Below are 15,722 nucleotides of genomic sequence, written 5' to 3'. Positions count from 1 at the left end.
TATCCCAGAGCCTAATGTGGGCACAGTATGTGGTAGGTGCTCAGTGAATGTCTGTGGAATAAATGAACTCATGGGCAAAAGAATTTAAAATCATTTGGGCTGCCTCTGCTGCACTGAGTTAATGCTTTAGTAAAGTCCACATCAGGAATGGCTGGATCAAGCAACAGCATGCAGCCATGCCTTCAGAATGTGGTACCCTTTGAGCATCTTTCATGAAACCAGAGTCTTCATTGGGCAACATCCATAGTCATGTTCTTGATCAAGGCCCCTGTGGGGATGGAGATGAACACAAGCTGAGATCTCAGAAGGTGATGTTATGAGAAATGGACTTGGCCTATGGTACACAAACCTCCCCCTGGCTCTCTGGGCACACGTTGTGGACCCTGGAGAAAAAAAAACATGATAAACTGTCAACCATTAATAATCAGGGAAGCCCTAACTGATGAAGTCCATGCTCACAACAATGAAGGACAGGGGTAGCTGCTTCACACCCCTACTTCTAATAGTAGGACTGAAGACTCACCCTAACGCAGTGCATGGGAAAATGCCAGATTAAACAAACACATTTATCTTTAAATATAGAGCTAAGCAGTCAAGAAAGAGAAGGAAATCCTCAGAGGTCAAAATAACCATGAGACAGCACAAATTCACAGAGGTTGCAAACACTGAGAGGGTGAGAGGCGTGGGGGCATCTGTCGCTCCTTAGTGATCTGGGGCCTCTGGTTTTAAAGAGCCAAAGAAAGAAGCAAAGGCACAGTCTTTCAGAAGGTAGAAGGGAAACTGAGACTTTCACTTGTGGCTGAAACTCAGAAAGGAGACATTTACCCTTTGGAGAAAGGGTGAATCAGAAAAACACAAAATCCTACCTTGCGGATAGAGGCAATAAGGAAACTCGACCCTAGGCCTGCGCAGAGGGGAAGGAAAAATTTTAAAAGGCTGAGAATTTCCAATGACAAAATGACCCTCAGGTGGGTCTGGAAATTGACTATGTGAAACTTGACTCAGTGGCCAGAAGGAAAACAAACAAACAAACAAACAAACAGCAAACAAAAAACCCCAATCTAAGCTGAGTGTTTAAAATGACCCCAAGTTGATGGTTCCTCCAGGGACCTGGCAGAAGCAAATGCAAACCCTTTCTGGAGCAATGAATTTTCAACTCAGGCCTCCAAGGAATCCCACAGAGTTTTAGCAGTCATAAATCCACGACTTAAAAAAATCACAAAGCACGTGAGGAAACAAGCCGCCATGAGCAAGAGAGAGCAGAAGCAATGAACAAATCAATCAGACCTAGGAATGCTACAGGTACTAAAATGACCAGATGCAGAAAATGAAATAAATGTGTACAATATTTAAAGAAATATGTCAAAGTAGTGAAAGTATAAACAAAGAACAGACTATCAAAGAAGAAAAAGCGGACTGAAAGATAACCAACTGTAACTTCTAAAAATGGGAGGCTGATGTATGGGCTCCTCCAGACCGTTGTTCTAAATCTGGCTCATAGTTTGGGAATAAACCTTGGATTCAGAAAACTAAAATGCTGTGTGACTTGGGCCAATCGCCTCCTGTCTCTGGGCCTCAATTTACTCACCTGCAAGTGGAAGTGTGGAACCAGATCACCTTATGAGTCCAACTCTATAAACTAATCTTCTATAATACGAGAGATCACAGTCACTGGACACCTGTTTTGTGTGTGTATGTGTGTGTGTTCTCCTTGACTATCAGCATTTTACATGATTTTTTTTAAAGATTTTATTTATTTATTTGACAGATTGAGATCACAAGTAGGCAGAGAGGCAGGCACAGAGAGGAGGAAGCAGGCACCCTGCTGAGCAGAGATCCCGATGTGGGGCTCGATCCCAGGACCCTGGAATCATGACCCGAACTGAAGGCAGAGGCTTTAACCCTCTGAGCCACCCAGGCACCCTTACATGATTTTTATACTTGCAATAGCTCACTAAAGTATGGGCTGTTATATCCAATTCACATTTTAGGAAACTGAGGCAGAGAGGCATTAGGTAACTGGCCCAGAGTCCAGAACTGGTAGACCATTGGTCTCCAGAGGTCCGAGCGCAGATTCTATGCTTTTGACACTTAACATCTGAGATCTGGGACTAGAATTCTTTGATCTCTCGAAAGTCTCCCATGGCAAGGTGCAACTCAGTGGCCTGCAGAGGCTGTCAGCTTCGACCGGAATAACCATTCCAGTGGGGAGGTAAGAATACCGTGATGTTAATTATCAATAACCGAACATGAAGTGCCTTCTATGAATAAGACCTGTGCTTATTTTAGGCAAGAGCTATTCATGACAGAGTAGCAAACAGTGACAGATGGCTGGGGCTCACCTTCCGAATGCCCTTCAGAAAAGTTTTCATTCTGAAAGCACTTCTCTGTACCTTGGGTCCCTCATTTCTAAAATGGGGGTGACGATAGTACCTAACATCCCTGGGTTGTCACAAAAGGATTAAATGAGCTAAAACGAGTCTGGAGGGTAGCAAGCATGCCTCAAAACGGTAGCTCTTGCTCCTGCTGTTCCCGTTACTGTTTTCGACCCAGTGGGGAGAAGTCGGGTCCTGCAGCAGATGACCTTGATTTAGTTTCGGGCTCCCCCACTTCCCAGCTGTGTGACTTAAAGTCCCTGAACCTCTCTGAGGCTCCACGGCCCCATCTGTGGATCAGAAATAACAATGCTTACTTAACCGGTAGTTGTGAGGGGGAAATGGACTGTGAAACGCCTAGCTCAGTGGCTGACATATAAGAGGTACTCGACAAATGTCTGTTCTCACCCCTGGAGCATTTTCTGCACACTCGGCTTTTCTGAAATGGTTAGAATCCAAAGAGGCAAAGGATTCTGTGCTCAGAGATGTTGACTCACAGTTCTTTTCCACCAGGGGAACTTTCACAAAAGCTGTGGGGGCTAGAAGAGGTCTGAAGACATTCACTTCCCAGCAGGTAAGTCAAGGCAGCGCAGTGATGGAGGTCCGTAGCCTCTGGGCCACGATCTGCTGCTTTGGCTGAACTGGCCACAGAGATGTGCCACAGAAGAGGCAGTTAGCAACAGGAAGTGAGCCCTACCATGAGGAGAATCTGGTCATTGAATCCACCAAGGATAATGACACTGACCTTCCCATTTGGAAATCAACCAGGCATTTGGCTGGTAAGTGGCTCTGTCATCATTCCGCATATCCTGGACAGAAAAGCAGCAGTACCATCCAAGGATGGGGACAGGTAAACGAGGATAGCAAAGGAGTATCAGAAGGACAGCCACATCTGGAGCAGTGGCTGTGTCACTCTGTGAGCCCCAACCCTGCCAGGCCTCCGGGAAGGGCAGAATTCCCCACCCAGCTTCCCCAAGAAGCATCAGAGGCTGGGACCAGAAGTGCTTGCCCAGAGGGATTCCTCTTTTGGGCAAATAGGGAACTCTTGGGTTTCGAGCTCAATCTGGGACACCTTTTGGATTTCATAAGTCACCTGCTCCTCCTATCTCATCCTCTCTAAGCTCAGGTGGCCCAAGACTTTGTCGAAGCTGATGCCTGGTACTAAAGATGACGGTGGCATGGTAGAGTGGTGGCCATTCCAGGTGCTCCGAGTAAAAGCTGGAAGTGCAAACTTGGGGAGAGAAGAGGAACCAGGGAGGACAGATGGTCTGGGGAGCACGAGCCCAACACCAGCACAAGGGTTTCGGTGGCCCCTGAGTCTTACGAGTCACCCTGCTGGAACTATACTCTGCATTTTCTCGGCCTGGGGAAGACAGTGTGATGTTCCCGAACAGACCCGGCTTCAAAGCCCAGCTCATTCATGTCCTAGGACATCTATGTCCCTCAGCAAGACACTTTTCTGTGTCTCAGTTTGCTCATCTGTGAAATGGGGAAGATGTCTCTAAGTGCTGTGATGGTTACAAAGACATGATGCATGCCTGGCACAGAGTGAGTGCTCAATTAGCTGTTAGCTTCATTTTTCCTTCCTCTTCATTTCCCACCGTCTTCTAGATGGCTTGCATCCCTTTATTTGCTACTGAATTAGAATTAGTAGCAGATGACTTTTATCTGCCCCTTGGTGACTCCCATCCTCTGTACTTATAAATTTGTACACCATCAGGTAGATGTGAAAAAATTTCATGGCTTCTTGCTTCTTAAACAAGAATAACAAAAGGCCCCAGCTCATCTGCTTGGGACCCCAAGGCTTCCACCAGTAGGCCTCAACCTCCCAGCCACTCCCCTGCTGCAATGCTCGCCCTTCTGACAGCCATCATGGTGTGGGGCTTAACCTAGCCTTGAGCATGTTTGGGATGGTACGAAAGGCTTTCCAGAGGCAGATGCATCCAAAGTTAACCTTAAAGCACAAGGATGATTTTGCCAATAAACCAAGATGGAGAAGGCATTCTGGGCCAGGAGAATATGATGTGCAAAAGGCCTGAGGCCTGAGGCCTCCCCTGGGCAGCCAGGCTTCAGTCCAGGCTGACTGTCGTCACCTCTCCACTCAGATTGTCCTCACTTCTCTTCCTGTCTTTACTAGGCTGACAGAGGACCCATTCTGTACTCTCTGCTGGACTCTGGCAAGGACCTTACTTCTTGTAAGTCCCTGAGACCATTTTAGGAAATCGGTGAGGTCAGGACTACTTAAAATACTGCCCTTTTCATCCTTGTTCTCTTATCAGTATACAGTGGAGTTTTCCAGATTGAACACAGAAACAGATATAGCTTCCATCAAGCCAAATATTAAAGAGATTTACCAAAACGTAAAACAATGCCACCCTATACATTATTCGTTTGTTGTGGAAAAGTCATTTTCATGAAAATGTGCTATTAGATGTTACTATAAGCATTTATTATTATCACTTTAAATAAGCTATAAATAATGATTTTAACATTTTTTTCCAATGCTAATTACTAGTGTGACAAATTTTGATAGACATAATCCACATAAACAAAAACTCTTAGGGGTCTTTAATAATTTGGAGGAGTCAAACAGGGTCCTGAAACCAGACAGTTTGAGAACTGCTGCAGTACGTCATACTGTGAAGGGGGCCAGGGGCACAAATGGCCCTGGGAAGCCTTCTCAGATGGCAATTTCTGCCCGTTACCAGGAAAAGAGCCCACAGGCAGTGTGTCCCTGGCTGGACCCTTCTGCCTTGCCTGCCTCTCTCTGTCCCTCCCTTTCCTTCCGCTTCCTGTGAAAACTCTAGTGGCGGACCAGGCCTCTCTCTCAGTAACCTCTTTCCCAAGCTCAGGGAGGTGTGCGGTCAGGAGGCTTTGCTGTTAGGATGGCAGGGCCCACACAAATAACTCAATGGCTCTAATTAGCATTTCCCTGATGACTAAAAATGTGGAACATTTTCTGATGTGCTTCTGATGGTGCTATCAGCCATTTCTGTTGCTTCCTTTGGAGAAATGCCTGTTCAAACTCTTTGCCCATTTTTGAATTGGGGCCTTTTGTCTTTTTATCGCTGAGTTTAAGAGTTCTTTATATATTCTGCATACAAATCCCTTGTGAGATCTATGACTGCAAATATTTTCTTCCATTCTGGGCTCATCTTCACTTTCCGTATGGTGTTCTCTGCAGCACAAAAATTGTTAATTTTGATGATGTCCAATTTGTGTATTGTTTTCCCCTTTTTTGTGTATGCCTAACCACTGCCTGCCTAATCTGAGGTCAGGGACATTTATGCCTATGTTTTCTTCTAAGGGTTTAAAGCTTTAGCTCTTGCATTTAGGCTAACAATGCATTTAATAATTTTTGTATACAGAGTGAGGAAAGGTCCAAATTCATGTTTTTGCATGTGGATAGCCATCATCCCAGCACTGTTTGCTGAAGGGATGGCTAGTGTCTCTGAGACTCAGTTGCCTTGTCTCGAAAATGGGTTTAAAAGACCATATTGCGGGTGCTCTGAGTATTCAATGAGACAGAGAAAAAAGTGCCCTGTGAGCATCCCTGGTACACAGCAGACAATGCCTGTCACTGAAGGATGATCAGACAGTGGATGTGAAATGCTCAGAAGCACTGGTCATCATCACTACCATTTGACTGGAACTTTCACATCCTAAAAGTTGCCAGCATCCAACACCCAACACATAACCCTTTTCCCAGAATTCCCTGTTTGTGGGGCCCTGAAAATCCTTTTCTTCTCTCCTTCCCTTTTTTTTTTTTTTAAGATTTTATTTATTTATTTGAGAGACAGCAAAAGTGAGGGAAGTCACAGAGGGAGAGGGAGAAGCAGACTCGCTGCTGAGTGGAGAGCCCGATGTGGGGCTCAATCCAGGACCTCGGGAACAGGACCTGAGCAAAGACAGATGCTTAACTAACTGAGCCATCCAGGCGCCCCCTCCCCTTCCTTTTCTTCTCTCTTACTTTCTACCTTAATTTTGCATTAAATGCTCTTGGTCTTAATTAATTAATCAAGTTAAGATTGTTAACCCACTCAAATCTCTTTTGGCAAATTGGTGGGAAGGCCAGAATGAACAAATGAGTCAATCAATTAAAGGGCTCCTAATTTAAAGTCAGAAAAGTGAAGGCCCTGGAGCTACAGGGATCACACAGGCCACCCCACATGCAGGTGTCAGAGGTGGGACATGGGGACACTGACTCCATGGGCTCTACACTCCCGCACTGTACTCCCCCTCCCACCCTGGAGAGATCCTGTTAAATCAGTCTCCCTCCTCCTCAGTGTTTGCAACACCTCCCGATTTAGTTTTCTCTCTGCATCTCATTAGTGTCCCATTTGCCTCATCTTCCTGATCTCTGAGGCAGGCGTTAAGCAGGAGGAGACTGAGTTGGCAGCAAGGGCTCCCTGCCTCCTGATTGTGGGTGAGGTGACATGCAGGGGAGGAGAGCATGGCCCCCAGGCTGCAATTCTACATGGTGCTCTGGTCCACTTGGCTCAAGCCAGCAAAGAGTATCAGGACTTGAGCTGTGCCCCAGGCTTGGGGGGCATGGGTGGGGCAAGGAGCTGCACTTGCCCTTGATATCCCCAGACTTGCAGGGATGGCTGGATAATGCCCAGGCTGTGTGCTACTACCAGGACTGGGCCCTCCTGGGTGGGTGCAGTGAGTAAGAAAGAGTGAGAGGTTAGCTGGGGGAGAAGGGCAGTGGGGCCATTCCAGCTTGGGTTCGGAATAGCACACATAAAGGCAGGAGGGCATCAACAATCACGTTTAAGCAAATATCGATGTGGAATCTGTCATGAAAGTGTTTGTTTACTCATTCACGCATTGAGTGTGTGCTCACCAAGTGCCCGTTCCAGGAGGAAGAACACCTCCAGGAGGAGGAAACAGCACAAAGTAAACCCCTGCCCTTGCAGAGTTTACGTTCCAGTGGGGAAGACAGACCACAGACGAGCTCACAGAGTAACAGAGGATGCGGTGGGTGGAGAGAAGTGTCATGTGGGCAAGAGCCAATGGAGCAGGGCACAGGAAGGCCTGGACCGGGAGGGTGGCTCCTTGCATGGGGTGCGGGGGTGGGGGCAGGCCTCCTGCCGCTCCCCGAGCAGCAAACACACCTGCGTCAGACACCTTTCAGCCTGTGTGTGCTCTGCTCCCTCAGATGCGATGTGGAGGTCTGTTCGTTGCTGTTCCTCTGTCTGAAGAGCTTCCCCCAAGACTGGAAAAAAGGCGTCTGCACCTTATGCCTTGAGGCGGGAGTTTATGAGTCAAGGAATGGTGAAGACACCAATGGCATGAGTGAGGGGTGCGCAGGAGAGATGGGGTCGGATGGGAGACGGGTTGGCTCTTTAAGGTCCTAGTGAGCTGCCGTGAGGCCTTTGGCTTTTCCTCTGCCAAAGATGGGGGCACACGGCAGGTTTTGAGTCGAGAAGCGGTCGGATCTGACCACTGCCAGAGTCCTGGAGAGAAGGGCGAAAGCAGAGCCCCAGAAGGAGCCCCTGCAATCATCCAGGTAGCAGACCATGGCTTGGACCAGTGTGGGGACAGAGGAGGTGGTCACAGAGCTGAGGAGGGGAGCGAAGTGACGGAGTCAGTGTACACCTAACACAGTGTGCAACAGGAGGGATGAGGAGAGATGAGGCCAGAGATAGAGGAGAACATTCTAGACAGAAGAATCTGCCTAGGCCTACGCTCAGATTCGGCCCCGTCCTGCCAGACTCAGATCCCACTACCTACATTTCTGCAATAGCCTCCCTCCCTCCTTGACTTCAACAAGCCTTGCCGTGGGCCCAGCTCTATGGGTGACACCAACATGGGTGTTGGTGACGGCCCAGTGCCTAGCACCCACAAGGCTCCCCCTGTTGTCACTAAAAGCTGTGTTCACACGTGACACCAGCAGGATGCTTGGGGGAACCAGGGGGAAAAAAGCTGGGACAGAGACTTCGGAGGAAGGGGAGGGGGAAGTCTATTTCCTGTTTTTTTTTTTTTTCTTTTTAAAGATTTTATTTATTTATTTGACAGACAGAGATCACAAGTAGGCAGAGAGGCAGGCAGAGAGAGAGGAGGGAGCAGGCTTCCCGCTGAGCAGAGAGCCCGATGTGGGGCTCGATCCCAGGACCCTGGGATCATGACTTGAGCTGAAAGCAGAGGCTTTAACCCACTGAGCCACCCAGGCACCCTATTTCCTGGGTTTTAATGGAGCAGGGGAGTCAAGGTTCAGTGTCTTCTTCTGCCATACACGCATTACTGGTGAGCACAGTTAGGGTTGATGAGTTCACCTTTAGCTTAGCTATTTTACCTCACCGAGTGAACCTCAGTTTTTTTATCTTACAAATGGAATTATCAGGACAACCTCACGGGCTCCCTGAGTTCAATGAGATGCATCAATCAAGTACTTGGCACAAAGCCTCAATAGACATGACCCCATTTTACCCATCCTTCTACATGAAAAGCTAACCATCTTAACAGCTCTCCTCAGACAGCCGTGTTGGGATTGGCTGAGTGCTCCTCCTGGTTTGTACCTAACACATTCTTCAGGCTCAGAGCAAAAGCTACCTCTGCATCTGTTCCCTGCAACATCCCCAGAGCCCAGCTCGGTGCTAAGCTTATAGTTAGTATTCAGTATGTCTTTGTCGAATTGCCAAATAAATGACTGAATCAGAGGTTACGTAAGATCTAGGCTTTAGCACTTTTTAGCTGGAAGACCTCAGACAACACAGTTAATTTCTCTGCACCTCGATTTTCTTGCCTCTTAGACAAAAATAATATCTCCTGTGACAGAGACAGCTACTCTCATTCTCATCAAATAACCTGATTTTCCCCACACCTCCCAGAGCTCTAGAAGTCAGGCAGGACCACGTGACTAGTCTGGGCCCACGGGCTGTGGGTGACTTCTTGACCAAAGCATTTAAGGGGCAGTGCTCTGTCTTCCAGTTCTCTGCCTCGATGGCAGAGACCAAGGTGGCCAAATGTTCCAGGAGGTATCCCTATAATCCAGCAGAGCTTTCCTCAGCCTGGCCTGAGTCACTCGGTACAGCACAGTCCTCCACCTCCCTCGGGTGGACATGGAGCATGAACAAGAAATACACTTTTGCTGTGTCGAGCCAGAGATTCTGGAATGAATTTATTACTGGAGCATAACTGAGCCTAGTGAAACTCGGACGTCTACCTTGCAAGATTGCTTGGAGAATAAGAAAAAGTGCTTGGTTCGCAGTAGGTTTTCACTAAAGGGCTTGCTCCCTGGGTCCCGGGTCCCGAGTCCTCTGCCCCTTCAGCCTTCTTCACCATGACCTAGCCTCCATGATCTAGCCTGAAACATCCTTCCATTTTCCTGTTGCAACCCAGGTGTTTTGTACTGTTTTTTGTCATTGCTCTTCTGTATAGCAAGAGGAAGAAAAGCCTCGAGAGGGCCATGTTGGCTAGCTGGACCTGGCCTCCAGCCCCCGTCCAGGTAGTTACCCACTCAGCTCCTCCTGCCACACTCCCAACTATGCTTCTAATCCCATTCCAACTCAGTTCAACATGTAACCGTCCAACTATGCACCCTGACCCTAGTCTCCCGGATTCTAGAATGATCCCGATGGCTGCTACTGCCCCTGCCCACCTAGTGGCCGAAGCCTTCCACCAAAACATGCATGGTTTCAGATTCCAAGATGGCATTTCTCATTAAGACCGCAGGTTTGCAGTTGATGACACAGAACATCTGAGCAGACAAGGGGACTGACCTGGCTCCATGTCAGCACGTTGTGAAGAGTCAGCAGTGTCCCTGGGCCCTGCAGCCCTCTCTCCAGGGCCATCGGATCCTGGAGGACAGGTCAGGATCCTTTCTGTTGAAGCAGAGAACACAGACCCTACTGAGTGAGGTGGCGAGATGCTCTGGCCTCTTTCCCACAGATTTCTCCCCAGCAGCCATTGCGAACACATGCCAGTGGGGGGAGGAGCTTGTTCCTGATCCCACAGCAAGGAAGAGAAGCGCTGGGGGGAATAGGGAGGAATCCCACCGAAGTGTACCTCCTTTATGTGACTTTCCTGGGCAGCTCTGGCATACCTTCCTCTGTTCCCCCACCTCATCTTGGGCTGTGGGAGTAATGGTCTTGTCTGACCAAACCCCTCAAGGGCAGGGACTGCAGATCAGTCCTCTTTATGACCGTAGTGCCCTGCAAGGACTTGGAGCAGAGGTGAACTGAGTGTTTTGTGAAGGATGGGCAAGGTACTGTGGTGGAAGTGGGGCGTGGGGGATGGCCATGAGGCCCCCCATCAACAGTTCTATCACTGATTCACCAGGCAAATAAATGCATCACTGAACCTCCTTGAACCTTAGTGTCCTACCCGATAAAATGGCGACTTTCCCTGGGATTTACCACATGGGCATGTTGGGAGTCACCTGGGCCGAGTTCCTCACGCACAAGAACTCTGGCTCTGGCACACCTGTGTGTCATATTGCAACCTCTAGCAAATCTCACCCTCTCTTTGAGCCTATGTTTCCTCGTGTGAAACAGGAAGACTCTGAGCCTGGTGACCGGTGACGTCCCCCCTGCCCCTAGAACTCTGTGATGGTGATTTTGATTCATCACTGTCTCGGTGCCTAAGGAGGTACCTGCACATGATAAAGGTTGATGAAATGAGTAAAAGAAATGCTACCCTACTCAAAAGGAAAGTAAGGGGAAGCTCAAGGTGGGGCGCCTGGGTGGCTCAGTCTGTTAAGCATCTGACTTCAGCTCAGGGTCCTGGGATGGAACCCCGTGTCGGGCTCCCTGCTCATCAGGGGGTCTGCTTCTCTCTCTGTCTCTCTCCCTGCTCATGCTCACTCTCTCTGTCTCTCAAATAAATAAAATCTTAAAAAAATTTAAAAGCTAGGTGTGAAAATTAAAAAAAAAAAAAGGTTTTAAGTCATCTGCCTCAGGTCATTGCAAGAGGGGGAATGAAATTTGAACACAGGCCCCCAAGATCTGTTTATTTTCTCTTGTACCAACTGTCACACCCACTGAAAACACCACAAAATGCCTTTTTATAAAAAAAGACCCATTAGGCTGAAGAAGAAGGCATGAAGGATGCATTTAGGCATCTGAGGTAAAAATTATTTTTTAGAAATTCCCTGACTACCTATTTGCCAAATAAAGGTAGGGCCCTAGCTACGGAGATGGGATTGTCCATATAAAGTGAAGAATTAGTGGTCATGTCTATTAAAACCACAATTTCCTGAAGTGTGACATTTTGTTAGCTTCCTCTGAATTTCATGTTTCTTTATTGTCACTTGTTATTCTGATCAAAGAGGAACTGTATCAGGCAAGAACACTACCAGGCCCAAGAGCAGACTGTCCCTTCCCCGCCCTCAGACGTCAGGCTCCTCAACACCCCAGACCAGAAGACCCGCCCAGCAGAAATAGAACTGACACAGTCTACAGGTAACGCCAAGAAAAGTCTTTACAAATCACACTACATTGACTGTAATAAGACATAGGCAGCATGCCACAGAGCATGGGACTATCATTCTCGGCATCTTGAATGAGCAGTCACGGCTATCATGCCCGTAATTTCTTTTTACCACGCCTTGCTCATTGTAAGCTTCCCCACCAAAGTTTCAGGGAGCTGCAGCAGATTGTTTTGCTCTAACAAGGGGCCTGTAAGAGGCACTTTCTCCTGTGTGTGGGCTTCTCCCGAGGGCCCAGCGCCTTGTGGATTTTAGGACTCCGAGCTCTTGGCTTTGCTGGCAGGGTCCTGCCGGGGTCCTGGCCATAGGCAGTGACTCAGACAAAATACTCAGGGTCTCCCTCAAACCCCTCTCTTTTGTCCTAAAATTCCACTCTGCACCCATAGCTTCAGGCCATGGCTTGTGTTTCAGCCTGGGTCTGAGGATCCCTCCCCCTCTTGGGGAAGTGGCTGAACTAGTTTTTCTTCCCTTCCACCTTCCTCTTTGCCAGGGTTTTAGGGAAAACCTCAACTCTTTATCACCTCTTTATTTCATCTTCAATTCATATCTCTGAATTCTCTCTTTTTTGAAGTACCTCCAACAAGGACCACAGTGAGTGAAAGGAAAAGGTTCATGAGTGGACGGTCTCTGAGGTGCTTATGGAGGGGGAACCCAGCTCAGAAGGGATTGGAGACTTCATTCATTCCCTCCCTTGCTCTCTCAGTCACTCATTCATGTAGTGAGGGCAAGGTGTCACGCAGCACCCATTGATGACTCAGAAGCAGATCCTGCCCTCAGGAAGCTCATAGCCCGGCAAGGAAGGAGAAGGACTGGCCGTTTTGCAAGAGAGATACAGATAAAAGCCAGCGCGGGGACAGAGGAATGAAGAGACCAGCATAGCTGACAGATCAGGGAGCGCTTACTGGACAACAGAGCGTTTCAGCTAAGCCTGCACCAGAGACAGGCGGGGTGGCCTGGGCTCAGGGCAGGTACTCTGCACCAGGGAGCAAAGAACTAGAGGGGAATGCACGCAGGGCATAGCCCAGCTTCCCAGAATGTGAACTGTGTGGAGGAGGCAGAGGGCGACACACCTGACAGGTGATGTGGGCTCCAACAAACAAGGCCCTGAAAACCATGCCAGAGAAGATGGCGCGATTCAATGAGTAATTAGGAGCCACTAACGGCTGCTGAACAGAGGTGTGACATGACTGGAGATCTGCTGAAAGATGATGAATTAGGCTAGGGTGTTTGGTATTTGATCTCATGGAACCTTCTAAACAACGGCGCTGGGCAAGCATTATCCTTCCAGACTTGCAGACAAGAAAAGGAGAGTTTAGGGAATTTAAGCTGCTTGCCTCTAATCCCCCAGCTAGGAAGCGGTGGAGACGAAATCTAAACCCTGTTCTTTCTCTTTCCAGGTGAGCCATAAAGCATGCTGTGACCCAGCACAGAACACCCGAACCCTGATACTCTCAGGACACCTGCTTCCAGAGCACCTTCCTGCCTACCTAGGTGGGCGGAATGGGATTGTTTCCTGGACTGCCTCTAAGAGGCCGGAGTGGAATGCAGCACAGAGCACCTTTGCTTCTGTTCATTTTCCCCAATGTGGCCACAAATCAAGGAGATAAGACAATGCCTTGATTTGAGTCCCAGTCACCAGACAGCAGTCTCTTGCAGAGAATTTCAAAGGTAGTAGCAGGAGACCACCCTCCTCCCTCGGAGCAGAGTCTGCTTTTGTCTTTCCATCTTTTGCTCAGCCTACCATGGTAGCAGGAGCAGCGGACCCAGGAGCCCGGGTGGAGTGTCTCTTGGACATCCAGGAAACTTCTCAGGCCATGTACAATATCCACGAGGGACCGAGAGTTTCTAGGCTTTGGGCTGACTCCATTGCTCAGGAGGTTGCTCAGGGGACTCAATCCACCTGAACTGGGCTGTCATATCTACAGCCTGGAGAGGACCATGGGTCACTCCTATCAAGATACCTGGATTTGGGGCGCCTGGGTGGCTCAGTCAGTTAAGCGTCTGCCTTTGCCCAGATCATGATCCCAGGGTCCTGGGATGGAGCCTGCATCAGGCTCCCTGCTTGGTGGAGAGTCTGTGTCTCTCTCTGATCCTCCCCCTGCTTGTGCTCATTTTCTCTCTCTCAAATAAATAAATAAAATCTTTTTTTTTTTTTTTTAAATGCCTGCTATTAAAACTTGGGTTTTTGTTGTTGTTGTTGTTGCTTTTTGTATGGGGAACAAAAAAAGATTTCTTCATTTTGACTACAGGTCCTGGTGGGCTGTGTGCACCTGAGAATCAGGAGTGCGTCCTTTCTTAGAGGAAGCCCCGTGCGACAGGAAGAGCAGGGGCTTTAGCAGCAAACAGAGGGGCTCTGGATCACATAGCACCCAGCCTGGGGCAAACCGCTGAGCTCCTTATATTTCCTCATTATTAAATGGGGATGATTATCAGGGATTAGGCTAGATGGCAGACCCCGGCACAGACATAAGAACATAAAATAATTTCTTCTTCTCTTTTCATGTTCGACATTCTGGGCATTGCTCTCCCCATGAGGTTGGCTCTCCTCACAAAGTGCCAGTTGAAGAGATGGATTTTTGGAGGAAAAAAGAGCTGAAACTATAGCAAGTTGTATGTATCTCTGACCTAGTGCTTATTACCAACATCTTCTTCTTCTTCTTTTTTTTTTTTTTTAAAGATTTTATTTATTTGAGAAAGATAGAGAGAGAGCATGAGAGAGGAGAAGGTCAGAGGGAGAAGCAGATTCCTCACAGAGCTGGGAGCCTGATGTGGGACTCGATCCTGGGACTCCAGGATCACAACCTGAGCTGAAGGCAGTTGTCCAACCAACTGAGCTACCCAGTCTTCTAATTATTGGTCTACACATCTTTCCCTTCCACCAGCCTGGGACCTCCTTGAGTCAGAGACCACTGTATCTTCAATTCCTAGCACACAGTTATCCCTTTCTCCCTTAGTTACCCTGTTCTAAGATCCAAACAAACCACAGAGGCTTCAGCTCCTGTGTTATTTTCCCAGCCTGGTTTGAAGAGTGACTTTTGAGCAATACCTTGAGGAGCACATTGGATCCTCTGAAAACTGTCTCTCATTATCATGCCATCATTTGCACAGACTACTTCACCTTGTTACTCTGCTAAGAACTTTGGTTTCTAATCTAAGCCAATTATATGCACCAACATTTTCAATAACATCTTTTTTTTTTTTTTTAAAGATTTTATTTATTTATTTGACAGAGAGCGAGATCACTAGTAGGCAGAGAGGCAGGCAGAGAGAGAGGAGGAAGCAGGCTCCCTGATGAGCAGAGAGCCCGATGCGGGACTCAATCCCAGGACCCTGGGATCATGACCTGAGCCGAAGGCAGAGGCTTAACCCACTGAGCCACCCAGGCGCCCTCAATAACATCCTAATAATACCAAGCCTCCCAGCTCTCCAGAGAGAGTCAGATCAGGTTGAGAGATCTGGGGTCTATCTAACAGGATACTGGAGGGCTCCTGACAGTGGGAAAAGAAATGAGGCATCAAACTGGATTCAAATGCTGACTTGCGCAGTTGGGACAGCCCCGCAGACTGCGTGGGGCCAGGGTAAATGCCCGGTAACAGTTAATTTCCTTCTTTCCGCCAATTCCAGAGAAAAGCAAAGCCAGGAAACTTGTTGCAAGTAAAGAGGGAGAGAGATGAAGACATTCACCACATTCTGGAGTCCATTTACAATATGGGTTTTTTTTTTTTTTTTTAAGGTTTACTCCCTAAGGACTAGCAGAAGCAGGTTATTTCATTTTAATTATGGCAGCTGCAGCTGCTGCTTGCGGACTTAAAGACCATTTTCAGATTAAAAAGAAACACACACACACACATACGCACACAGACACAGACCCAAAACAGGACCAACTGCGTACTCAGAACAACACCTTCTTCAGAGAG

The 15,722-nt window shown here is 48.1% G+C and overlaps 1 protein-coding gene across 1 annotated transcript in view; it reads right to left on the bottom strand.

Moving 5' to 3' along the window:
- Positions 1 to 15,722, bottom strand: part of TENM4 (teneurin transmembrane protein 4) — a 715,043-nt gene that overhangs the window by 476,988 nt on the left and 222,333 nt on the right. Inside the window, exon 3 of the mRNA XM_032852968.1 lies at positions 10,100 to 10,201. Coding sequence (XP_032708859.1) covers positions 10,100 to 10,109 — 10 coding nt within the window. The 5' untranslated portion in view covers positions 10,110 to 10,201. The remainder of the gene's footprint in view (positions 1 to 10,099; positions 10,202 to 15,722) is intronic.

The sequence above is a fragment of the Lontra canadensis genome, unplaced genomic scaffold (assembly GCF_010015895.1).
Source record: "Lontra canadensis isolate GAN:19392208 unplaced genomic scaffold, GSC_riverotter_1.0 scaffold7, whole genome shotgun sequence".
Lineage (NCBI taxonomy): Eukaryota > Metazoa > Chordata > Mammalia > Carnivora > Mustelidae > Lontra > Lontra canadensis.
The sequence above is the reverse complement of the archived record's forward strand: the minus strand, read 5'-3'. Positions and strand labels throughout refer to the sequence as shown.